The sequence below is a fragment of the Manihot esculenta genome, chromosome 16 (assembly GCF_001659605.2).
Source record: "Manihot esculenta cultivar AM560-2 chromosome 16, M.esculenta_v8, whole genome shotgun sequence".
NCBI lineage: Eukaryota > Viridiplantae > Streptophyta > Magnoliopsida > Malpighiales > Euphorbiaceae > Manihot > Manihot esculenta.
The window spans coordinates 15,179,417-15,205,881 of record NC_035176.2 but is presented as its reverse complement, the minus strand read 5'-3'; the positions used below and the strand labels follow the sequence as shown (position 1 = coordinate 15,205,881).

General features: G+C 32.9%; 1 protein-coding gene across 1 annotated transcript in view; it reads left to right on the top strand.

Moving 5' to 3' along the window:
• Positions 1 to 26,465, top strand: part of LOC110603690 (nuclear-pore anchor) — a 53,326-nt gene that overhangs the window by 16,993 nt on the left and 9,868 nt on the right. The window contains exons 15-40 of the mRNA XM_021741525.2: positions 1,454 to 1,597; positions 1,714 to 1,818; positions 1,940 to 2,053; positions 2,224 to 2,302; positions 3,794 to 3,843; positions 3,932 to 4,005; positions 7,927 to 8,029; positions 9,044 to 9,178; positions 9,254 to 9,352; positions 9,423 to 9,464; positions 9,552 to 9,605; positions 11,973 to 12,152; positions 12,299 to 12,346; positions 14,799 to 14,849; positions 15,608 to 15,691; positions 15,821 to 15,895; positions 15,989 to 16,173; positions 16,252 to 16,354; positions 16,813 to 16,929; positions 18,811 to 18,903; positions 22,487 to 22,645; positions 22,722 to 22,775; positions 23,942 to 24,055; positions 24,371 to 24,448; positions 24,550 to 24,699; positions 24,775 to 24,846. Of these exons, the coding sequence (XP_021597217.1) occupies positions 1,454 to 1,597; positions 1,714 to 1,818; positions 1,940 to 2,053; positions 2,224 to 2,302; positions 3,794 to 3,843; positions 3,932 to 4,005; positions 7,927 to 8,029; positions 9,044 to 9,178; positions 9,254 to 9,352; positions 9,423 to 9,464; positions 9,552 to 9,605; positions 11,973 to 12,152; positions 12,299 to 12,346; positions 14,799 to 14,849; positions 15,608 to 15,691; positions 15,821 to 15,895; positions 15,989 to 16,173; positions 16,252 to 16,354; positions 16,813 to 16,929; positions 18,811 to 18,903; positions 22,487 to 22,645; positions 22,722 to 22,775; positions 23,942 to 24,055; positions 24,371 to 24,448; positions 24,550 to 24,699; positions 24,775 to 24,846 (2,562 nt within the window). The remainder of the gene's footprint in view (positions 1 to 1,453; positions 1,598 to 1,713; positions 1,819 to 1,939; positions 2,054 to 2,223; positions 2,303 to 3,793; positions 3,844 to 3,931; positions 4,006 to 7,926; positions 8,030 to 9,043; positions 9,179 to 9,253; positions 9,353 to 9,422; positions 9,465 to 9,551; positions 9,606 to 11,972; positions 12,153 to 12,298; positions 12,347 to 14,798; positions 14,850 to 15,607; positions 15,692 to 15,820; positions 15,896 to 15,988; positions 16,174 to 16,251; positions 16,355 to 16,812; positions 16,930 to 18,810; positions 18,904 to 22,486; positions 22,646 to 22,721; positions 22,776 to 23,941; positions 24,056 to 24,370; positions 24,449 to 24,549; positions 24,700 to 24,774; positions 24,847 to 26,465) is intronic.

Sequence of the window (26,465 nt, the reverse complement as noted above, 5' to 3'; positions counted from 1 at the left end):
TGAGAAATCAAATTGAATCATATCGTATGAACTATGAATCAAATCCGGAATTCTACAATTCTAACAACGGGACTAGGTGATTCCAATTCTTAGCCATTTGATACGCAAAATATGGGATTAGATTTATTTTGGTGTGAGCTATTTCCCCTCTCCCCTGGGATAAGTTTTTTTTCGGGCTGGTATGTAGTTAGCTCCACTTTCCTAGGGAAGTAAGAACAAATGTGCTAAATTACTAAATTTAGGGATTGTCAATTTATCATGCTTCCTAGGAAATGATTGATTGATCCAAATGTGAAATCTTGGAATGGAATGAGAATGTGCAAATCAAATACTAATAATATACAATGTACCGAGAAAAGTAATCTCCTAAGAAGTATCATTTTTTTGGAAGTTACTTCTACGAAATGAGGCCAAACCAACAACTAAACTCCATGTGGCATTTAAAACTTAAAATAAAAGAATAAATTGTCTAAAAATGACCGTTAACAATAAAAACTAATTAAGAAAATGTATGACAATATTTATAACATTTAAATTATAAAATTTTGAAGAATTGTATTAAAATATATAAAATTGTGTTATTACTATGTGCATTTCACCTTATTCTTGATTTTTTTAACAAGAGAATCCTGTGAAAATAATACTGATAAATTAAAAACATTTTTGATGATATAACAATTGTGTTTTAGCTCAATGCATATTTGTACACCAATATTTTAATACTTTTGCTTATCAGACACCTGTAACTTAATAAATAGCCTTTAAACACAACTTAGCCAAATCCATAGTTTTAAAGTTGTATTTTTGTATATATAAATATATATATATATATTAAAGTGTAAGTGTTTAAAAGTAATGTTTTTTTAAAGTTTAGGTGTTTAAAAGTAATCTTTTTTTAAATTTAGACTTTTATTAGGTCACAATTAAAGTTGAAACGTTTAATAAGAAAAAATGCTAAAGTACAAATGTGCAAGTATACACGTGTTTTTTTTTTCTTTTCTGAGCCATTATATGTTATCTTCTGTTAGGTAATAATCATCATGAAAATCCTTTTATGAATTTAATTTCTACGGACTAAAAAACCTAATATTTCTTATGAATTCGGTTTCTACACACTGGAAACCTAACAGCCTTGATAGAATTTTTGATTCCTCATTGAATTAATTAGGAAAAAAGCTTTTCCTTTTCTGTGTTGCTTTATTCAGTTGTGGAACTTGAAGCCATCACATCCAAAGTAGATATGCCTGCATTGTTGCTGCCTTTGATTTTATGCAATTTGTTGGTGTAAGTTCTTAGATGTTTTTCCATGTGTCTGGGAATTTGTGTGCCTGCTAATTTTGGTAAATGTGATTCCTTGAGCACCACTTTACCTTTTCTTAGAAGTTCCTTCAAAAGTTCATTTTCCACTGTGCTTGCAAGTGCCCCCGTTTTATTGTTGGAAATGATATTGTAGGTCACAATCCTCCTCAAGGAGTGTCGTGATATACAACTTCGTTGTGGATCTATTGGGCATGATGAGGTTGATGGCAGTAATGCGATTGTTGCTGTTGGGATGGATGTGGAGTCTGATACTGAAAAAGTAATTTCAGAACGGCTTGTAAGATCAGATCCTTGGTTCTTTAAACTTGTGAATTTTATTTATTTATTGAATATTTTTGGTGCGGGGAATAATTGTCAATTATTGATGTCCTGTTGGCTGAAACTATGTTACAGTTGACCTTCAATGATATCAATGGATTAGTTGAGCAAAATGTTCGGCTTAGGAGCCTTGTGCGTGACCTTTCTGATCAGATTGAAAATAAGGAGATGGAGTTCAAGGTCCTTATAAGAATTGCGTTTTCTTTATCTGTCTGCAATTGTGTTGTTGATTAAGTTGCTGTGCAACTTTTTGTTTTTAAAGGCTTTTTCTGACAGCCAGTTGTGGCTTATGAAATTGCAGGAAAAATTGGAAATGGAGCTCAAAAAACACACTGATGAAGCTGCCTGCAAAGTGGCTGCAGTGTTGCAAAGGGCTGAGGAGCAGGGGCGTATGATTGAATCACTTCATACTTCTGTAAGCTTCTTGAGACCTATTTTCTGTTCTTGTTTCACTTTTCCATGAACGTGTGTGTGAGATTGCATTTATTCAAATGGGGAGGAATGTAGGCTGGTCTCTATGCTGATCTTCCTATGATGCATCTGTACTCACTTAGCTTTTTTCTTTTGTTTCTTTCATATGAACAGGTTGCTATGTACAAGAGGCTATATGAAGAGGAACATAAGCTTCATTCATCTTATTCCCGTTCTTCAGATGCTCCTCCAGGTTGCTCATCTTATTTTATGGCATAATTTGCATACATTACATTCCATCACAGAAATGTGGGTTTTTTTGTTCAAATCAATAGTTGGGCAACTTTGTGCAGGGTACTGCTGGATGTGCCCTAATTAAATTGAAGAAACTAAGACAAAACTAGATGGTCCTGTGAATTCAATTGAAAATACCACCAAAATTAGAAAGAAAAAAAAGGACAATTCTACAGAAGCAAAGAAAAAAAAAAAAAGAAAAAGATGTTCTTGAGATATATTTCCTCTACTTTCCACCATGTCACCTTAGGTTTGTCAGTCCCTCCCTTTCATACTTCTTACCAATATAATAACTCTCATCTTTTTTTTTTTTTTTTTTTTTTTATTGCAAGTATGAACCTTAAGATTTTTCCCCTCTATATTGAATATCCAATGAAATTCTTTGGCATTTCTAGATTAGCTGTACAACAGTGATAGGTAATGTAGGTTCTAATGCGTCATTAGGCTCTTTACAGTGTGCTTATACAACGTTTGTTAGTAGGCAGTTTATTCCAATCATTGTTGCAACAAGCTTGTTTTTTATGTTTCTACTTGTAGCCTTGATGTTGACGTTCCAGTATTCCTTAATTTTTTTTTTTTCAGTTTTCACTATGCATTACTAAAGGTGGGAGGGGGCATTTAGGATAGTTTTTTTTAAGAGTTTTTTTATACAGGAAAGGGATGAGGGGAGAAATTCTTTACCTTGTTGTGTTTGGGAAACTAAAAAATTAAGATGAGAAAGGGAAAGGAAATTTTTGGTTCTTTTATGTTATTCTTCATTTTTTTGACAGGTTATATTCTTTTGAAACTAAAAGGAATAAGACAAAGAATTACATTTTTCTTCTTTCTTCATTTTTGTGCCTCAAACCGTGTATAATAGTTTTCACCTTATCGATGGGGAATGCTTCCCTTCCTAAAAAGTTTTGAAGCATAAAAAACAAAGGTATTACCCTCTCTTTCACCTACCTTCCCCACCAATGAACTTCTTGCAATATTTTGTTTAGAGAGTGGGATCAAAGAAAGAAGGAAAAAAAAAGAAAAAAGTGTGTGTATTTAGAAGGAAAAGTCAGTTCATGTAACATTTCTCTACACCCAGAGATAGAGGAAAAATTGTCATGTTCAATTATTGGACGTTTGGTATGCTATTTAGCATTTTGTATTTTCAAAGTAACAAATTTAGTTATTGTGTTTTTGATTGATTGAAATTCGAATTTCAAAGTACTAAATGAAAAGGCACAAAAAGTAATTGTATGGTTGTGATTTGAAATAAAAAGTAACATTCTTTTAGATTACTAAAATATGACATAATATACTTTAGGTACTTCGCTAATCTATATAAAAAAAATGTTTAGTTTATGGATTTTATGAATTAAAATTTTATACTTTGTTAAAGAAAACAGAAGCACGTGCTTCTATTTTGCTTGTCCAATTTTCTTCTTGGTGTGTATTTATTCCATTTGTTATTTAATAGTTGCCGATGATGGAAGGAAAGACCTCTTGCTTTTGCTTGAAGGCTCTCAGGTATGATAAACATTGGATATTTTCAAGATGATCATTGTTATTTTGGTACTTGCATATTCAAACTCATTCAATCCTATATCCAATTTAGGAATCCGCCAAAGTGGCCCAAGAAAAGGCTTCTGAACGATTGAGATCCCTGGAAGAGGAATTGACAAAATCTAGGTAATATCCTTGTCCTTCTCCACTAGTTTTTGTTTTTGCGAAATTAGGTACATCAATGCCTTTTTACTAAGACAAATCTTTTTAATGTTTGCTATCCTTGAAATAAGAAAATTGGGGATGTTATATTTGCCTAAACCCATATAAGAGGCATTGTTGTTTGATTGCGTCCTTTTGTTTTGTAGTCTTCGTTATATTTTTTGCTATATATTTCTGTGGGAGTGATAAGTTTGTCTTAAGAGCAAGTGTTGGATAAGTAACCACATATTTGACATTTTTAACGGCCGTTACGATACTGTTATGTAATGGTTTTTGGGGGCATTACCCATTACCCCGTTACACAATAGCCCCCTGAGTTGTAATTGTGACGGTCGATACTTGAAGATAACGGCCTTACCCAGTACCCAGTTACACAATGGCCCCTTGAGTTGTAATTGTGACGGTCATTACTTGAAGATGTTATCAATCACAAAGTAACGGCCGTTACCGTTATCAATAATTGAAATTCTTTTATATCCTTCATCTTTTGCCCTTATTCTCATTTTTATCAGTTTCCACAGTTTCAAAGGTAATATTTTTCAAGTTTTCCCATTCCTTTCTCTTTCAGATTCCAATATCACTTGCATATTTCTCATATAAGCTTAGATCAATCATAAACCACTGCACTTCCAAGCTTATTTCTTCTAAAAGAGTAGTTAAATTTTTTGTATTTTAGTTTTTAGTTGCTGTTTTTTTTTTCTTTTTTTTTTTTTTTTAAATTTTTGTGAATTAAAATGTTAGTTTTGAGTTAAAATTGTACTTTAAGCTATTAGTTTACTCGATTTATAAAGATTGTGTTGGTTTTTCTTATTTTAAATAGTTTACATTTGATGTAATTATGTTTGTTATGCATTTACATACATTGTTCTGAATTAAATCTAATCAATATCATTTCATTTTATGAACTTTGCAAATTGATTTGAAAAATTTGCGAAGCACTAGGCCATTACCATTACGTTACAGCCTTTACAGGGCTGCTTCTGTTATTCGCAACTGCGATTTAAAACCATGATTTTTATTACTTCCATTGTTTTTGGAGGTTCATGAAGTGTCCATGCCTGTTTTTAAGTGTCAATATGGTGTGTTGGAACTGGGAAGTTGGATTTGCGCGACACAGTACTGGTGCCTTCTTAATTTTGGCTTTTGTTAGTATATGGATGGTTAAGACCAATGTAAAACTCAAACAATTTTCATGAGTATGGATCCTTTTGATTGCAATATGAGACCATGCCCCTCTGTGTGCATGCTACATTTGCACTTAGATGTTGTGTTTAATGAGCAAGGGTTCAATATATTGCTGCATGGTCTGTTGAGGAGTGGAAAAGTGTCCCACAACATGCATGTGCATGGCTAAAGAAGTTAAGTCCCACTACATGGTGCTTGATGGTGCAAAATAGACAAGAGTTTTCGCATCTCGGTGGATGAGTGCATATAAAAAAGCTAGTCTAGGAGATGCAGCTTGCATAGGTAGTTGGAACATATGATCATTGACTGGAAAGTGGAAAATTAATGTAGCTTGTAGATACTAGGAAGAGGAGGTTGACAACTTGACATGTCTTCACTAAACTAAGCGGATGGTGGAAAACGCAAGAAAGATTTGTAATACGACTGCCATACTCGTAGGTTGAAAAGAATAGAAATGGTGCTGGAAGCATAGTAGAATATGACTCAAAGATAAGTTGGAGACTTAATAGTTATCTCCTTGGAATTTAGTATTGGGAAGGGAAGCTATTGTTATGACTATCAATGCATACCTTAAGTAGGTCTGGATAAGGAAGCTATAAGCATGTGTTGGGAAGATATGGATGCACTGTTTCAGGGATTCCCAAAAGTACGAGATTTTTGTTTGGTGGAGATTTTAATGGACGTGTACTAGCAACCTAGGTGCATCGAGGGTTTAGATATGCGAGTAGAAAAGAAGGAATGACCAATTTGAAATTTGCTGTGGCTTATGGTTTTAAGCAACACCCTTTTCAAAAGAAGATAAAAGGGAACCACAGTTGATTACCTTGTAGGTAGTCACATCCAACTTAACTTCTTTCCGAATATAGAGGGGAGAAAGCCTTGTGTAAAACTTTGTAAGTTATCTTAAATGAGGCCCTAGGTACTAAGAATGAAGAGAAATTTATGCAACCTGCGAATTGATGGTGAAACCTGTGCGACGCTAGTAAATAGCTTTTAGGGGAAGGTATTAATGTAGGATTTAAAAAGTTTAGATGATATGTACTGTGTGGAGACTATAGCAAACTGCATTGAGAAAGTAGGAGTGTCCAGAAGGTAGAGGACCACTCTAAAAGATTCTTAATGGTTGAATGAGGATATTCAAAAGGCTACTAAGATGAAAACGAAGTGATAAGAAGTTATCTATGACAAAATACGGAAAGACCTTTGAGAAATATATGTTTGGTAGGATAGAAGCTAAGAATGCGTTTTGCAAGGTTTGTGGTAAATCTGAAGTCAATTGATATTATAAGGTAGTGATGCAATGGAGAGAGAGAGAGAGACGCATGTACAAGCTATGCTACTTAAATGAGGAATAGAGATTTAATCCAGGTAATGTGTATCAAAGACAATTAACAAATTTTGTAACGAAAAATATAAGGTTAAAGAGTGATGGAGATGCTATTTTGATTAACTGTTCAGTCATATTGTTCTCCACATGGTATCAATCATTAACTTAGAAGAGACATATAATCAAGCACTAAGAAAAGTTCTTCGGTTAGTTTTGGAGTGGAATTGTAGAAAGGAAACCATCTCAATATATAAACATTATTTTGGACATGTATGAGCCTACGAGGGGATTGTCACAAGTGTACAAGTGTGAGAACAATATGACTGATTATGGACGAGTTTCCCATAACAGTAGGTTTATAATGTTACGAGGAAGTGGCTTTGAGTCAGTATCTGTTTACTTAGTTATGGATGAGATAACAAGTAATGTTCAAGACTATGTCCTATGGTGCACGTTAGTTTAAAATGGTGTTCTCTTCATGGGTGAAACCAGGGAAATAGTCAATTAAAAGTTAAGAGAGTTGTGGAGAATGACTTTTAAGAGTATGAGTTTTATGCTAAGTAGAAATGAGGCAGAATATATGCATTACAAATTCAGCTCTCTCACAATCTTTTTTTTTTTTTTTTTGGTGTGTGGGGGTGGTGGTGGGGGGTTTGGTTGGATGAAATTTTGGTTGCCAAAATAGTCTACTAAAAATTAGAGTTGTTGAATGACTTTGAGAGTAAAGGTTTTATCCTAAAAAGAAAAGGCAGAATATTACATTCCAAATTTAGCTCTCTTAGAAGGTTCCTTTTTTTTTTTGGTGGGTGGGGGTTTGGGGTGAGGTGGGAGGTCTGATTGGATGAAGTTTTGGTCCCACAACCTATTCAAGTATTTATGACGTATCATCCTGAATAATGGAGTAATAAATGCGTACATTCCCTTTGATAAGCTAATGGTGAAAGAAGTGAGAAAAGCAGGGGGAATTTAAGATGATATGGAAGGAAGTGGTATCAATAGATTAAAAGTTTTGAATATTGATGCTGATTGGTGTCATGAGAGCTGAATGGCAAAAAAGAATCCATATAGTTGACCTCTACTTGTTTAGAATTAAGGGTTATTTGTTGTTATTGTTGTGTTCGCTTACCAGTGTTCTAATTTCTTGCTTTAACTCTATTTTATTTTTCCTCATTACAAGTTTTATTATACTTATTTCCTTGTTCAACAATTGCAACCCATAGCGCTGTTAAGCCCGCTCAGCGAGTACTTATTCTGAATTTACTAGGTATTGGCTAAGTTATTTTATTTACTGAACATAAGGAGAGTTCACTTCATATTCTAGACTTGAATTTACCTGTGTTCTGTTGATTTCACTTTTTTTATTTTTAATTTAGGAGTGAAATCATATCATTGCGATCAGAACGTGACAAAATGGAGCTGGATGCAAAATTCACAAAAGAAAGACTTGACAGTTATTTGAAAAAACATGAGCAGCAGGTGAACTTCTGGAATATATCATGAATTCTTTTGGATCTCAATTGTTGGATACAATATGAAGTGTATGACTTAAATTCACAAAAGAAAGACTTGACAGTTATTTGAAAAAACATGAGCAGCAGGTGAACTTCTGGATTATATCATGAATTCGTTTGGATCTCAATTGTTGGATACAATATGAAGTGTATGACTTTAATTGTACATGTTGATTTTTCATTTTCACTTTCTTTTTTCTTTGAAGGTTTTCCCATTAATTTCAAATATCTAAGTACCATATAGGTGTAATCCTAGACACAACCTTTTAGTTACTAATTTATGGAAAAAAGAAAAGTGAAGATTAACTACCAACTACTAAGACATTTATTCACATCATTTGGCTAGGTAGAATTTTGATGTCGATTTAAAATTATTTTATTGTAAGGTGTGAATCATAAAATTTTTTACATGGTGGCAGAGAATATGTAAAAGACTTGAGTGTAGTTGTAAATGGAAAAAAATAGGGTCAGATAGGAATGAGTAGATTTTGTGAAGAACCGTTTTGGAGTATATTTACATCTTCAAAAACCAAATATAACTCAAATTTTTCATTGAAGTTCTAGATTTATGAGCCTTTATAGCATAGTCAAACTCAGTTTGACTTTGAGATCTATGGGCTTTAAACCTTGTATTACAATTCTATAACTTTATAATTTTGTGGAATGTTTATCATTGAAACTTTTAAAACTTCTGTAATATGAGCAACTATAGGAATTGTATCATAATTTATACATGCGGCTCACCTAAACATGTTCATTTTAGTTTTACCTAAAAATTTGTGGGCCATCTCTATTTCAGGGTGACTCTTTGGTGTTGACTATTTTTTTTTTTTGTGGTGTTTGTGCTAGTTGAAAAATTGCGATGACTAGGTGAAAAATGAGGAGTTGAACTGACTATTCATTTCATATACAATGTTTTGATAGAGGTGCAGATCATGTATTTGCTTAAAGTTTTTCTGTTACTTATGGTGCTTGACAGGAAAATGAACTGATTAGCATTAAAGCAAGGAATGCTGAGTTCACACAGTTGGTAGTGGACTTCCAAAGAAAATTGTATGAAAGTTCAGAAGCATTGCATGCATCTGAGGACCTTTCTAGGAAGTTAAATATGGAGGTATAATGCTATATCATGTGGAACCATCAATTGGTATTCCTGAATGTTCATAACTTCACTTCATGGTTTCAACAGGTATCAATTCTTAAGCATGAAAAAGAGATGTTGTCAAATGCTGAGAAAAGGGCTTGTGATGAAGTTCGGAGTTTGTCCGAGAGAGTCTACCGCCTACAGGTTTGGAAAGAAAATTAAAGTTTCTTAGCGTGAAATGTTGTAGATATTCTAAATGTTGTCTCGTGTGCAGGCTAGTTTGGATACTATTCATAGCGCACAGGAGGTTCGCGAGGTGTGTTATCTGAATTAATGTATGTCACCTTCCTATTGGAATGCTTTTTGTTGTATGATTGTAATATTCCCTTCGTGTGTACTGAAGGAGGCAAGAGCTGCTGAGAGGAGAAAACAAGAGGAGCATATCAGACAAATTGAGGTGGGTTTCATTTTGCTATTGATCTTGTATTTGTGTTGCATGATAAGTATTGATTGTTCCTTTTTCTGCTTTGCTAAAAAGCAGATTATTTTATTATTGCTCTTTCCAATGCTTAATCTATTCCACGCGAGCCATGTTGCCTTTCATAGTTCGCTAGTAAATGGCAGTGTTTATTAATGTTGTGAATGTGTGAACTTATTGGGAAATGCTAATGCTGGCTTAGTTTTCATTTAAAATATCTTTTGGAAGTGTTGGGAATTAGAAATTCAATTCAAGTGAATTATATTTTTATCCACTTGTGTTGGAGTCCTGTTTCATTTGAATTTTGTAGATATATATATCTGATGAAAATCGCTAGTTTTTTGACAACTTTTTATTGTTAGCAAATATATTGGGATTATTGAGAATATTATTGTTAGCAACTTTTTATTAGAAAATTGCGAGCCATGTTGCCTTGGAATTTTTTTTTTTTTTAAAAAAGGAACAGATGCGTCCAGGTTCAAAGAAATTATTACAGAATATTTTAAATGACATATCATTAGCAACAAACAACAAAGCAAATTAAGAATTGCAAAATCTACCTCACAAACCAGAATGCAAAATCTAATATCTTTGTTACAATCTCATAAAAATCCAGAAATTACAAAACCCAACTACAAATCACACTCACAGATGAAGAAATTACAAAACCCAACCACAAATCGCACTCACATATGAAATTACAAAACTAACTACAACTTACATCTATAAATCACAAATCATAGCTCAAGAACCTTGATTATTTGAATATTTCAAGCACTATAGAAATGGAGAAACAAATTGAAACACCATCAAACCATACTTGCGAGACGACAAAACAAAGGCAGTGACTGGATTCAACACCTCCAATAAAGGGCAAGATTGGTGAAAGCAGTGCTGGCAAGGGTGATTGCAAGTGAGAGCGCGAAAGCGAGTAGGAGCGTGAGCAACAGCGTGACTAGGAGCGTGAGCAACAGCGTGACTAGGAGCGGGAGTGAGAGAGCGATAGCGATTATGAGCATGAGTGAGAGTGAGCAAGAGTGGCAGTCTACGTGATCAGCAGTATTGAAGGAGAAGAAAGGGGAAGGGGAAGGGAATAGAAATAATAGCAGCCAACTGAGAGAACAGAAAGAGAAGGAAGCTGGGGTTTGAGGCTTAAAGTTATGAATTTATAGTATTATTTTGAATGGTTTGGACCTTTTCAACTAAAATAGACTACTAAGATTTGATTGCATTAAGTTTTAAAATGGAAAAAAAAAGGAAAAGAGAGGATACAAGCATAGGGATCGAACGCAGGTCCTTTAAGGGTCTTAAATATCAGACTGCCACTATGCCACATGCTTCTTAATTGTAAGTTTAAAATTCAAATTATACATATTCGGTTCAGTTTGGTTAAATCTATCTTTCAACTTTCAAAACCGAACCAATTTAATTGATTTTTTTAAAAAATAAAATTGAACCAAACCAAAATTTTTAATAAATCAAACTAATATTTTAAATCGGTTATTTCAGTTTAATATTATTTAATTATTGATATATTAATTATATATTTATTTAATTATATATTATATATAATTATAATAATTAAGGTATAATAATTATAATTTTTATTTATATGTTAATTTTATTTATATATTAAGAAAATAATGTTAATCTTCTATACATTTTATATAAATATAATTTATCACCAATTATATTTTTTATCTTTGAATCTAATTGAAAAAATTAATATTTAGTTAGATTAAAATATATGAACTATAGTTGATGATACATTATATGTATATGTACAAGTGTATTCAAAATAGTATAAAAAATTTGACTTTGTTGCTTTCTTCAAAAAGGCATCATCTCACCTCTCGCCTAAGGCAATAGGAGACTCTGTTGCCTTGGTGTTGCCTCTTACCTTGATAACACGGTTTCTTATTTTTGGGAACCTCTTCAAGTGAGAGACCTCAATTTATTATGAGGTCATCATGCAGCTTTTTGCAAGAATGAAATCCTCTAAAATCTGATTCTGCAAGAATTTAATTCGTTTTCTTTTCAAGTTATGGTGGAGCTAATCATTGAAAAAACCGAAAAAAAACATTTGGGAAATCAGGGTTATAACAAGTTACAAGAATTCAATTAATTTTTCAATTCTTTGATATACTGTAGTTCTTTAACATTTATTCCAACTATGTGAATTTTATAAGAAAATTAATTCTTCTGAATTCACTTATAGAATTGTTCAATTGAACTGCATTCTGTTACATGATTTTTCCAAATAGGCTGAGATTGAATATACTATTATTTGATCAATATTTTCAAAAAATCATCATTGTCGTCATCATCGTCATTATTGTTCTGCAGAGGGAATGGGCTGAGGCCAAGAAAGAGCTTGAACAAGAGCGGAACAATGTCAGAGCTCTCACATCTGACCGTGAAGAAACTTTGAAAAGTGCAATGAGGCAAGTTGAGGAAATGGGAAAAGAATTGGCAAATGCCTTGCGTGCTGTTTCTGCTGCTGAGACGAGGGCTGCTGTTGCTGAGGTTTTCATTTATCTTGAAAGAACATGGCATACTATCAGTTCTATTTTTGCTTCTCATTCTACTGATATTCAAGAAGATTAGAGCTTCTTTATTATCTGATGGAGCATGATTTTGATTTCTATTCTGCTTTGATGCTTGTTTATCAGGCCAAACTTTCTGATGTGGAGAAAAAGATCAAACCTTCATCTGTTAAGGCATGTCTTCCAATAAATTTTACTTATTTTTTTACTGAAGAAGTATAGTGGTTGAAACAGAATTGGAATCCATTAATGTGACTTTTTTTGCATGATAAATCTGAAAATGTTTTACCTGTTGGCTACTGCATAGAATTGGTTTGGAACTGCTTATCATATACAAATAATTTAGGTTTACATCAGTCATTAAACATCGGAATTTACAGTTCATCTTGTTTTGAGCTAATGCTGCAACTTTTGAGGCTATAAGAGGCAGTTTTACCTTACATGTATTTGATCCATTTCTGGCCGAATTGTTGAAAATCATAATTGTGCTGTTCTAATTCGGATCAGTTTTATGTTGCTAAAGTGGAGCACATTGAAAAGGACAAAAACATAATTACCTTTGCTATCTGATTATATCAGCCTTTAAGCGATATCTTAGAATGACTGAGCTTGGCTATTAGTATGCACAATTCTTGGTCTCTTGTGATAAATATTAACCAGCCACTAACAAGCAAAGTCCTAACTGACTGCTGCAATCTTGAATGATTGTAGCCTGTCTGAATGAAACAGGTAGGGCCAGGAAGTAGAAGTTCTCTAGTGCCCTAACTTGTATTATTTTGGTTATCTGGATCAAGTTCTTGGGAAGCAGAGTAGTGTGCTTTCCTGTTCATTTCAGAAGTACCTTTCCATGGGAGGCACTTAAGTGGAACTTGCTGAACAGTGTTGTTAAGGCGTCAATAAGGCGCCAGGCTAGGCGCCGGGCAAGGCGAGGTGACCCTACCTCACCTCGCCTCGCCTCGCTTGGCTCAAGCGAGGCTCATCCCAGGGGAGGAAGGCGAGGGGCGAGGGGCGGGTGGGGCGTCGCCCCTTGCCAATTACGGGTAATTACTTTTTTTTTTTTTAATGTTTAAGTTTTAAATGGTATAAAATAAAAAAGAACGGAACAGGAGGAGGAGTAGTAGGAGGAGGAGAAGAAGAGAAGGAAGAAGAAGGAGCAGCAAGAAGATGAAGGTGGTCATGTTTAAACAAGGAAGAGAAAGTGGTTTTAACTTTTAATAATATTTAAATGTCGCTTTTATCCTTGGAAGAAGAAAAGACATGAAATCTTTTAACTTTTCTTCACCTTTGTAGCTTTTTCTTTGATATTAGTAGCAATGTAATAAATTATCTTGATATTAGTAATATGAATATAAAATATTAATATTGGTATTAGTAATATATTATTTATTATTTATTTGTAAATAATATTTATTTATAGAAAATTAATATTAATTTCTCTAGTTATATTTATATGTTTTATTATTATTTTATTTTTTATTATGTGTATTATATTATTATTCTACATTCTATACTATAATTATATTCTATATTTATATTTTATTCAAATGATATTATTACTTATTATTTAAATTATTCTATTATATTATTCTATCATATAGTATATGTAATTTACATAATTTAGAAATATATATATTATTTGATGATTATTTATATATTTATAATAATTAAATTATAATAATTATAATTTTTATGTATATATTAATTTATTAATATATATTAAGAAATTAATATTAATCTTCTATACATTATATAGATATAATTTATCACCAACTATAATTTATATATTTTATCCAACTAAAGAAGTTAATATTTAGTTGATTAAAATATATAAACTATAGTTGATCATACATTTTATGTATATACACATGTTATATTTAAATATATTAAAAAAAAATTTTGACTTTGTCGCCTTTTTTAAAAAGGCGTCACTTGGCCTCACCTTGATAACACTGTTGCTGAACCATGTTTGTTTCTTATTGACCAATAGTCAATAATATTAAAGACTGGAGCATGATTGAGGATTGCCCTTTCTAATACTAATGCACAAAAATCTTTGTTAGTTTGTTCAGCCCAATTTACCAATATTCTTTATTCCAAAAAATGCATTCTGTTTGTGTTAGCCTAAAGCTGTTCATTTCTTCTTTTTTCCCCCTCATTTCTTATTATCTTGTGGAAAATATTACATGCAACTGTTCTATGTATAACATTTGCATGCTAACCATTGAGCATAGTGAGACCTACATGGGATCCACCATGATCAATAATTATAATACAAACATTATACATACAAAAGTTGTATTATCACATTTCTCATTATCTTGCCTATGTAAAAATAATGTGAAAGCCCAATATATTATATCTTGCCCAAGTAATTCTGTTATTCATTTTTTCCATCTCTTTGCAGATATTCATTTTCTTTTTCAATGTGTATATGAAAATAAACTAAATAAGAGGTTTTCTGCACTCCCCCCTCCTTAAATATTTAAAATTATTGATAGTAAGCTGTAACAATTGAAATGCCCCAGTATGAGGTGGATGCATTTTTGTTATTGTTATTATTATGTATGTTTTCATGCGACTTCAATCCAATTTATCATTCTTCTCCACTTTCTACATATTGATACAGGTCTCTAATAATGATGATAGTGGCATATCTTCCTCTATTTCGACTACTGAGGTAAGGGTTGTTCATTTGACGTTGTAGTTTTGGTGACAGTTAAGTGGTGTTGGTGCAATACTAGATTTTTGGTCAACAGTTTCTAATTTCTGGGTGAAGAATTGTAGAGTATAGAATATCCTTTCTTTTTTGTATGTTGAAGTGAGAAATTTACAAGGTATTTATACAAAATCTCTAGCCCAAAAAAGGAAACTACACTAATTACTCAAATGCAATATTTTACCGAAATTAAGCTAGTCAAATCAAACAAATCATGCTGAAATTATGCTGAATCTTGCTCTAGTCAACACTGCAGACATATGTCTGTTCGTGGATGGTACATCATTGATTTCTGGTTAAAATTTCTTTTGTGAACTGTTTCAGTAAAATTTGATAACAGCTTCAATGTAGAATGTATATTCTCTCTCTGTGTGTGTGTGTGTTTGTGACCAAGTCGTGTCCCTTGGAACAGTTAGCTGATGTAGAAAATTGGTGAGGTACAGGATAAAGTAAATAGTACAGTGCTCCTTTGCTTTTTGAATAAACATATTTGTTGTGATACTGAAGTTTAGCAAAAATGTAACGGGATGAAGAATGCATAAAATAATGAATAAGGAAATCACTTCATTTCACTAATTTATGATTATTTCAAAATGTGTTCATTGCCATATCATGATGACAGTTAATTACTCATTCTATTTTGGAACCATTCCAAGGGTAGATTTGGGACTATGTTAGTCAGAATTTTTTCTTCTCCTTGTTTTTGTTGAATGTCCAAGGTTGTTACGGATTTGCTAATGGCGAAGGAGGAGATTGAAAAATTGAAAGTGGAAGCACAGGCCAACAAGGAACATATGTTACAGGTGCTTACATGTGTCGTAATGTTCCTGTTATTTTAATGCATAGTTCTCAAAAAATGAGAAAGTGAAATAAAATAAAGGAAATCCTAAGATGCTAATCTCTCTCTCTTTCTCTCCTTTTGTTTCTTTCAGTACAAGAGTATAGCACAGGTAAATGAAGCTGCTCTAAAGCAGATGGAAGCTGCTCATGAGAACTTTAAGCTTGAGGTATTAACAAGATTTCACCAACTTTTAAGAGCTGAATGTCTATTCTATTTTCAAATTATTATCTGAATATGCTACTTTTCAAATGTTTGCTAGTCTGAAAAGTTGAAGGAATCATTAGAAGCTGAACTTCGTTCACTTAGAGAGAGAATGTCAGAGCTTGACAATGAATTGAAGCTGAAATCTGAAGAGGTAGCCTCTGCAGCTTCAGGAAAAGAAGAAGCTATTGCTTCTACATTGACGGAAATAACTTGTCTGAAGGAAGAGAACTTAAGTAAAATGTAAGAAATGATGAAAACTTTGAATAATTTGGTTTTGATAGACAATCCAGTTTCTCATACTTGGCCTTGTGATTTTAGCTCTCAAATTATGGCTTTGGAGACTCAAGTTTCTGCTTTGAAAGAAGATTTAGAGAAGGAACATCAGCGATGGCGATCTGCTCAAGCCAATTATGAAAGACAGGTTATTGTTGTTTACTTTTTCAAGTAGCATTCAAAAATTTTCATATTATAATAACTAATGAAATTCTAAGAAAAATTTTCATATTTATTTCTGGATCCTAAAGCTATTGTAATTTTTTGGCTGCTGATTGCTTTTGCTCTTTTTTTTTTTTGAAAGAAAAAATAAAACAATTTACTTCGAACTTTGTTACTCTAAGGCGTTTTTAAGCACACATTAAGAAAATGCGTTTTAACTTTATTACTTGAATTGTCCATCTCAAATGCATATCATGTTTGTTTCTAGTCAAATGATTGAGATCTTTCTTCGGATGAGAATGTGTGCTTTGTTCAATTTTTGTGGTCTTATAATTGTGTGTTTGTGTAGAGTAGTAATGTTCACATCTGATATGGTCTGCTTGATTCATCAGATGAAATTTCACGTTCTTTTTGGCGGATTTGAATGGTCTTCTATTTCTTTAGGTGGTTCTGCAATCAGAGACAATTCAAGAGCTGACAAAAGCATCACAAGCTTTGGCCTTACTACAACAGGAAGTTTCTGATCTGCGCAAATTGACAGATGCTCAAAAAACTGAAAATGTAATTTTACTGGTCTACTTTTTCCCTATTTTGTTGGATTTTATTTCCCTTGATTTAGCATGATTTTGGTGGTATACTTCTTGTGAAATTAATGCTTTGTTACTTGCCTTCCTGTTTCATTTCTGTTTTATCTAATTATTTGAAAGCTTAATTACCTATACATAATATGTAATATCTCGAGCTATCTTTGTGAAGCATATTGTTAAGAACAGTCACTGAACAAAGAGAACAGATGAGAAGAGAGAAGAGCATAGAAAGGAGATGAGAGAAAAATAGAATTTGAGAGAAAGAGAGGGAAGATTTCTTTATTGATTCTTGTTCAAGATCAGCTGGATCCTTCTCAGCTCTTATTTATAGTCAAGAGGTAGTTATAACTGCCTCTTAACAGAATAGCTGACCTGTACACGTTTTCCCTCTTATTTTTTTCCCTCATTATTTTTCTTCCTTCTAGAATACGTGAAACATACGTACTCAGCCTTTGATTTTACCTTTTAAGTTATTGAACGTGCAGTTTTGGCCCTGGTTTTAAGTTGCATTCGTGGCTGATTTTGCACTCATGTTAAACTGAAACAGGCTTTTAACAGCAGTAAAATAATGGCAACAGCCTGTCACTACACAATTTTTTTTTTTTGAAAAATTTGCAAAGTTCGTGAAAACGAGTAGATATTGAAAGGATAATTAAAACTAAGATACACAACTAAATAATAAACGTAAATACATTAAATGAAGACATCAACCTATGAACATTAATTTCCAGAGTTAATATTTCATGATTATTATTTTTCTTAATTTTTTCCAAATTCTAAAATTGGACTTCGCAAACATTATTGAAGCTTATATTTTCTTCAATATTATTTTCTAACTATTTACATATTTTTCTAAAATGTTTCAAAAGTAGCTAAGGATTAAAAAGTAATCATAATAAACAAGTTATATATTGGGCAAATAAAACTTCATGTACTGTAAATTTTGTAAACAACCAGCATAAATTTAATTTTATAAACAACCTAACTAATATTTTTTTTTTTCGGATCAAATGAGAAAAAGCACCACCTAGGCGCCAATAGGTACAAATAACTCTCTTGGCTAACACTTGAATGTAAAAGTGTCGATTTGCTCCTTTTTCACGACCTTGCCTATTTAATGATCTAAGGCCTTGAACTCAAAAGATTTATAAAACAATGTAGAATTCACGTGATTTCAAAGAAAATTAGGAGAAAATGGCAAAATGCCTAGAGTTAACGTGTAGAGAATAGAGAAGTTGAATGAATGAAGCCAATATTGCCATTTGCCCAAAAGAAAGCCTGTTGTTATTGCCTCACAATAATAATGGACTTTACGGCCTGAAGTAAGAGCCAATAATGGCTGTTACCTTAATGGCACCTTCACACCCAGTTTTAAACCTCTTGTTCTTACAGATGGAAATGGAACTGTTCCTTTTTTAATGGCAAAGTTGAACCGTGTGCGACCAGAAGTTCTAGGGGAAAGGGGGGGATTGCAGAGGAAGTAATCATTTAGTATAATTGGTTATGATATATATGTTTATAAAGATCAGAATTGGTTAGAATATGTGTTTGCACGTTGCAGCTTAAACCCATATCACCTGAGCTACACAAATAGGAAAGTACTTTCATCACTTGTCACCAGTCCTGGCTACCATGTTAAAAGTTCACATGAACTAACCCATACCACTGTCATGGCAATTGTTTTTTAACTGTTGGTTAATGTATGGCCAATTTGTTAAATAATTTTCAAATGCATGCCTCTTATCAGGTCATGTCTGTGAGGCATGCCATTATTAGTCAGGTGGTCCTTTCAATTTTCTGAAATATATTGACATTACAGTTGACGTGTCTTCTAATATGCTATATTGGTTTGCAGAATGAGCTGAAGGCTAAGTGGAAGGCAGAGAAATCATTGCTGGAGGAATTAAAAGAAGCTGCTGAGAAAAAATCTAATGAACTCAATGAACAGGTCTTGACTTGACATGAACAATATTCTATGTGCTGCCATCCTTTATGCTATTGCATGGATCTGAACTGCTAATAGATGTGGTTCCCACATGGAACCTTCCACCTTGTTATCCAATATTGCTGGGAGTCCATTTACTTTGCCTTTTGGTTTTGAAGTTTTGTTTATGACATGATTAGAACAACTATTTTGAAACTTTAAGTTCTTAGATTCAATGTGTGTTTCAAAGACGAGGGAAAAAGGAATCTTTTAAAGTTCAAGACACCTTTCGTCATAAATATGTGGTCTCATAACTTCTGTTACATGCTTATCAAATTTGGTTCCAAAATAATTTGGACCTTAGATGATATTTTTGCTGCAATCGTATATGAAACTGATGATGAAAAGAAGAAGAAGAAAGCAGAAACTTTGAGAGAAAATACTTAATTATTTCGCTCAAGCCAATTGGGGTATATATACTAATAAGAGTATATACTAGGTAAGAAAATAAATAAATTTCCTAATTATAGCCTAATCATATCCCAATCATATTACATAATCATATCCCTAATTATCACTACAAATATGAGCTATTTATAGAAAGAATCTCAACACTCCCCCTCAAGCTGGAGCATACATGTCATATGCTCCAAGCTTATTAGAAATATACTCGATTCGCAAACCTCGAAGAGATTTTATGAAAATATCAACTAGTTGATCATTTGAGTTGACAAAATTAGTAGAAATTCATCTCGACTCAATCTTTTGCCTAATAAAATAGCAATCCATCTCTATATGCTTCGTCCTCTTATGAAAAATTGGATTTGATGCAATATGGAGGGCAACTTGATTATCACATGTCAGCTTCATTTGGTAGTATCGCTATATTTCAATATCTGAAAGAGTTGCTTCAACCAAATGAGTTCGCATGTTGCTAAAGCTATAGCTCGATATTTTGCTTCTGCACTTGATCTTGCAACCACACCATGTTTTTTACTTTTTCAAGATATAAGATGCCTTCCAATCATAATACAATATATTGAAGTAGATCGTCTATTTGAAAGAGAATCTGCCCAATGTGCATCAGAATAGCCAACATTTTGTGAGTGATCCTTGTCCTCATAGAGTAGTCCCTGTCTTGGAGCTCGTTTGATATATCTAAGAATGCGAATGATTGCATCCCAGTGACTGCTGTATGAGTTTTGAAGAAATTGACTAACCACACTTACGGTAAAAGAAATATTTGGTCGAGTAATAGTAAGATAATTGAGCTTGCCAACTAATATTTTGTATCTAGCAGGATCTTCAAGTGGCTCCTCTTATTCAGGAACCAGTTTGACATTTGGATCAATGGGAGTGTCCACATGTCTACAGTTTAACATTCCTGTTTTGTCCAATATGTCCGAAGCATATTTTCGTTGAGAAATTGCAATACCTATTTTACACTGTGCCACTTCAATCCCCAAGTACTTCAATTTTTTCAGGTCTTTAGTTTGGAAATGACTAAACAAATATTGCTTAAGCTGAGATATTTCATCATGATCGTTTTCTGTAATGACAATGTCATCAACATAGATCCTCAAGTAGATGCATCTATCGTCATTATGACGAAAAAATACAGAATGATCAGAATTACTTCGAGACATTCGAAACTGTTAAACTACAGTGCTGAATTGTCCAAACCATGCTCTTGGAGACTGTTTTAGACCATACAAGGAGCGTCGAAGATGACATATTAAGCCTGATTCCCTCTGAGCAACAAACCTGGAAGTTGCTCCATATAGACTTCTTCGACAAGCTCACCATGAAGAAAGACATTTTTAATGTCCAGTTGATGAAGGGTCTAGTGATTAATTGCAGCTAGTGAGATAAAGAGGCGAACAAAAGCTACTTTGGTTACTAGAGAGAAAGTATCACTGTAATCAAGCCCAAAAATCTATGTGTAATCTTTAGGTACAAGGCGAGATTTAAGGCGATCAATTTTGCCATCAGGTCCCACCTTAACTGTGAAAACCCATTGACAACCAACAGTAGACTTGCCAGGTGATAAAGAGACCAGTTCCCAAGTTCTATTATTATGAAAAGCAGTCATCTCCTCAACCATTGTATTACACTAACCAGGATGATCCAATGTTTCTCTAACTGTCTTGGGTATAGAAACAGTAGATATGGTGGAAACAAAAGTATAATAGGAAGGAGACAAATGATGTTAACTCAGAAAATTATAAATGGGTTGAGGATTTCGAGAATAGTGAATACCTTTTCGGAGAGCAAAAAGAGTAGTAGTTGCTACTGAAGGCATGATTGAAGTAGGTGATGAGGGAGCTGGAGGTGAGTCATTAGAAGTACTTACATCAAGGAGAGAAGTATCATTGTTAGTAGCAGATGGGTGAGGCCAACGTGTGTGGACCTAAAGAGGTGGTATAGGAGTAGGAGATGGATTGACGTGAGGCCAAGGAGAGATAAGAGTTGTAGGTATAGGCAAAGCTCTAGGAATAAAGGTTGAAAGTATTGCCATGGCCAAGATGGATTGAAAGCATTCCTAGTAGCAGATGGATTGACCTAAATTGTATTCATGGCAATTATCTTTCCTGCTTCTGTTTGAGTGTCAATTCTATCTTCAATTAAATGCTTTCATTCGAAATACTGTTGCTGCTACTTGCACCTGCATCTGAGTCTCCATTGCAATTTGTCTTTGGGATTGCTAATAAAATTTTGTGAATGGTGAACATATTGTGCATCCTAGCCTTGACTTGAGCAATCCTAGCTTCCATCCTTGCTTTTAATTGAACCAATTTAGCCTCATTTTGTGCCTACATTTCATGAAATAAGGATTTCAATTGCTCACTTGAGTTTGTCAAATCTCCTACGATGATTGGCTCCACTATGTCATGGATCGGGTCACGAGACAATGGATAGAGAAGGAGTTAATTAGAGGGAGCTCTTAATATCTCATACTTGTTAATAATAGAGAACCTTAAATCTCAAATTTGTTTGTTATTAAGCTGCTTTCTTACATTACTCATAAATTAACTTCATATATATAATAAAGGATTTAAATTTACAATAATATAAGAATTCCTAACAAATTAAAAGTCTTACTCTATTTGATAATAACTAAAAAGTTTATTCTAATCTAAATTATAATAAAGATTGATAATAATAAAAAAACTATCCTAATCTAAATAATAATTAAGATCGATTGGTTGTGAAAAAACTTCCTAAATATTTGGATTCTATTAAATAATGGATATGGTCTATCCATCTATTGTCCATAACATGCACCCATATTTTTGGTTCCCCCATTGATAAATTAGAAAGAACTCATAATTGTAGAAGTTCCTTGGCACTTCTCTTGTACCAGTACCAAATTCACTTCATTTTTGTAAATCAACAAATGCCTTCGAAGAACATGGACAAACCTTAGTATTTTGAAATATGTGCTACTTTTGCCTCCATAATACATTCTTTTCAAGGTTAAAATATGTCTAGTTATTTTGGGATTTAAATTTTTAATGTTCACACAGATAAAGGTTTCATGTTTGTCAGTGTTTTTATTTCGTCTTATGCATCCTGTCCCTAATCTATGCTTGCCTGTATTTTGCAGAACAAAATATTGCATACTCGACTTGAGGCTTTGCACATTCAATTGGCTGAGAAGGACCGAAATTATGTTGGTGTGTCTTCTGGAAGCACTGTTCCAGATTCTGAGGGTGATAGTGCGATGCAAAATGTGATTAACTATCTTAGAAGATCAAAGGAAATAGTAAGTGATCTCATTACAAATACTTTCTCGTCTTTGAAAGAGTGCTACTCTAATTTTTTCTTTTTCATTTTGACAGGCAGAAACAGAAATTTCTTTGTTAAAGCAGGAAAAACTTCGATTGCAATCACAAGTAAGCTAACCTCTTCATATAATGTTAATGACTATCTCTGCATTATGTCTTCAGGCATATATTGAGTGCTTGTGCATCAAATTTATTTGAGTAATATTTATTGTTTGGACCCTAAAGTACAACAGCTTACAGTTGTCTCCTTGCTATGGAGAGGTAGAGATTCAAATACACAACTAAGGCTAAATTTCACTAATATTTGCTGATTTTCAGATCCTATTTTGGTGAAAAATAGAGGGAAAGCTTTGAGTCCAGTGTTCCCTTAGTCCTCATATGTAGGGTTGGATTCCATCACACAATCAAAAGAAGTTCCAGAATTGTTATTCAACAAAAACCAACTAATTGGCATGGCAAGTGGAGCCATTTATAGACTTGAAACTGATTCTATGATTTAAAAGCATTGGACTCATGGAAGAATTTCTAATCCTTAGAGGACTAGAGCTAACAGGATCAGTTTCTGAGGTCACTAAGGACTCAAATGTGATTAAGAAGCAAAGCCAAGTAACATCTAGCCATTCTATTAGAGCAAAGTGAGAAATTGCAAAAGCATGTTTGAGTGTTAATAGAACTGGACAACCAAGCTAATTGAAAGAAACAATGTAGATATAAAAAATCTTTATGGACTAAAAAATATAAATCGTATGTAATGCCCCAAATAAGCACCATCAAACTTAGGAAAAAATATAAATCGTATGTAATGCCCCAAATAAGCACCATCAAACTTAGGAATGCAAATCTAAATTTATTTGTTCTGCAAATTATTGATTTTTTTGTTGCCTGCATTGAGTCTGCTGTGTTGTTTTCATTTTTTAAGACCACATGTTATGATGGTCTCTCCTCTGTCTTAGGTTTTCATTTTTTCCTTTTAAGATGTGATATTTTTTTCTTAGATCGACTATGCCCAGACAGCTGTAGGTGAGAGATTCTTTTGATTTCTGGACTTCTCAATTTTTGTGTAATGCTGAGTTCCATGTGCTATTCTGTTGATTAGTAAATATGCACTGTGGTAGCACAAATCATTAATGCAAAATTTTGGTCAGAGAACAAGCTGAACTTACGACATCATGACATTTGGGTGTTGATGCATTATGTCATTTCTGTTGGGTTTTAACTTTCTTTAATTTCACCTTAACAAAGTACGATAATCTAAGGTCATTTCCAATGTGTAGCTTGAGAATGCTTTAAAAGCGGCAGAAAATGCACAGGCTGAACTACATGCTGAACGTGCAAATTCTAGGGCATTATTATTATCAGAAGAAGAAATTAAATCCCTTCAACTCCAGGTAACTCTTTATATATTGTTAAATAATTTGAAAAGAGATGTATAACTTTCTCACGAAAAATTTTTGTTATGCTTTTCTTGTTGGCTTTTATGTTTGGTTTTCATACTTCCATTACAGAGCTGAAATTTGCTTGATTTTAATTTTATTTTTGTTTTTTGTTTATGAGGCTAATGTTACCTTTTGGTTATTGTTAATGCTCTTTCTATCCTTTTTTCTAATTATTTATTTATTTTTTAATGCTTCATCTTTTTTCAAATTTCACTTTCCGGAGTTTCTATTCTTGCCATAACTAATATCTTTGAAATACTTTTGCAGGTTAGAGAAATGAATTTGTTGCGTGAAAGCAATGTGCAGCTGAGAGAGGAAAACAAGCACAATTTTGAAGAATGCCAGGTATTGCTTGGAATGAAATCCAGAACTCTTCTATCTCATGTCATGTTCATTATGCAATTTCCTGATACTCTGTTCTCCACATATATGTTGTACTACATTAGAAATTGCGTGAAGTGGTTCAGAAGGCTAGGTCTCAGTCTGATAATCTAGAATCTCTGTTGAGGGAGAAACAAATTGAGATAGAAGCTTGCAAGAAGGAAATTGAAATGGAAAGAATGCAAAAAGATCACCTGGAAAAAAGAGTTTCTGAGGTAATAGCATATGAGAGTTACTTTGTTTGGATAATTTTCTTTAATAGAGTATTCTCACACGTACTATTTTTTAAGCTTCTTGAGAGGTGTAGAAATATTGATGTAGAAGATTATGATCGAATGAAGGATGATTTACAGCAGATGCAGGTGAGTTAAAAATCAAATCTAGCTGTTATTTATCAAGTCTTTCATTAATGTGCATCATAATTTCTGCTGCCAATTTCTTGATTTTCTCGGTATTAATTGTTCTACCACGTGTGTGTTTAGAGGAAAATTCCTATCCTCTGTTTTGAATATAGTTTTTCTTCTTCATACATGTTTTGCATTTTTATTGGCCTATACTAGCTGGTATTACCAGTGAAGTCCATTGCATTTGTGTACTCATGGATTTAAATCACGGTTGTGGCCATGTTTGGGGTCACGGTCACATGTAACAGGAACAGGCCTGTAACGGCCACAATGTAACTGTAATGGCCTATTGTTATATAATTTTTTTTTGAAAAAAAGTTGTGAAACTCATGAAATAAAAGATATTTAAAGTTATGAGTATAACTAAGATACCCAATCAAATAATAAGCATTAGTATATCAAAGAAAGACGCCCAATCTATCATTTGTAGGCATCTTTAACAATAATTGATTTGTAGCTAAAATGACAACGTAGATAACTTAGATACTCTAAATTTGACAAATAGGATTTGAATCGAACATTATTTTCTTTAACAAATAAGTGTTAAAAAAAATAAATGAAGGTTTATAAGGTATAGATGTGTAGAATTAGAAAGATAATTGATGAGTTTAGCTTAAGAGAAAAGAAGTGAGATGTTTCTAGATAGATGGTTAACTTTTGATGGAATTATGAGAAAAGTGAGATAATAATAGTATAGAACTTCCCAATCTAATAAAATGAAAATGAGTTGTTGCCCCTATATGGCTTAAAAAAATAGGTAATGGACCGTTACCATTGTTTAACGTTAAATAGCACATGTAATGGCCGTTACAGAAATAAATTTATCTAGCCTTTTAGATGACAGGTGTAACAGTAATGGGACGGTCAAAAACCTATAAATACCGGCTGTTACATAACGTAGCAACCTTTATTTAAAACCATGTTCCTGTTATTAGTCTGTTTGGCATCGAGTTTGCAAATTATTACAAAAATTAATTTGAAAATGTGTTTATTTATTCTATAACCAATACTTGTACTCTTTCTGTTCCATAAAGATAGGCCTTTTTCCTTTTTCATTCGTATGAGATTATAGGCAACTTTTTTTAGGATAGAGTTGATTAGTTTTGTAATATATCCTTATTAAATGTGTATTGAAAAAGTAAAGAATCTATTAGTTTTCAAGAATAATTTAGTAATAAAGCAATGTAAGCGAAGGGTATATTAGTAAAGACAATATAAAATTTATTGTTCTTACTCGTGTGAACTATATTTTCTTAAATTCATATGAATAAGCAAAGAGGCCTATCTTTATGTGACGAAACGAATACAATTTTACATTAAAGACAACATTAATTGGTGTCTAATCAACATAGGGAGGATTATATACTTCTTTCTTTTTTCTTTCTTCCTCCTCAACATTAAATCCAACAATGATGCCAAACAAACTTGTAGGTGGACAATTCTCATTAAAATGTGATTTTGAATTGTTCTTACTACTGATTTTTACAATAAAATCTTGTTGGAAGTAGTATGGATTTACAATGAAAAGTGAAAACCCTAAATAATTTAAGAATATCAACATGAACTTTGGGTTAATT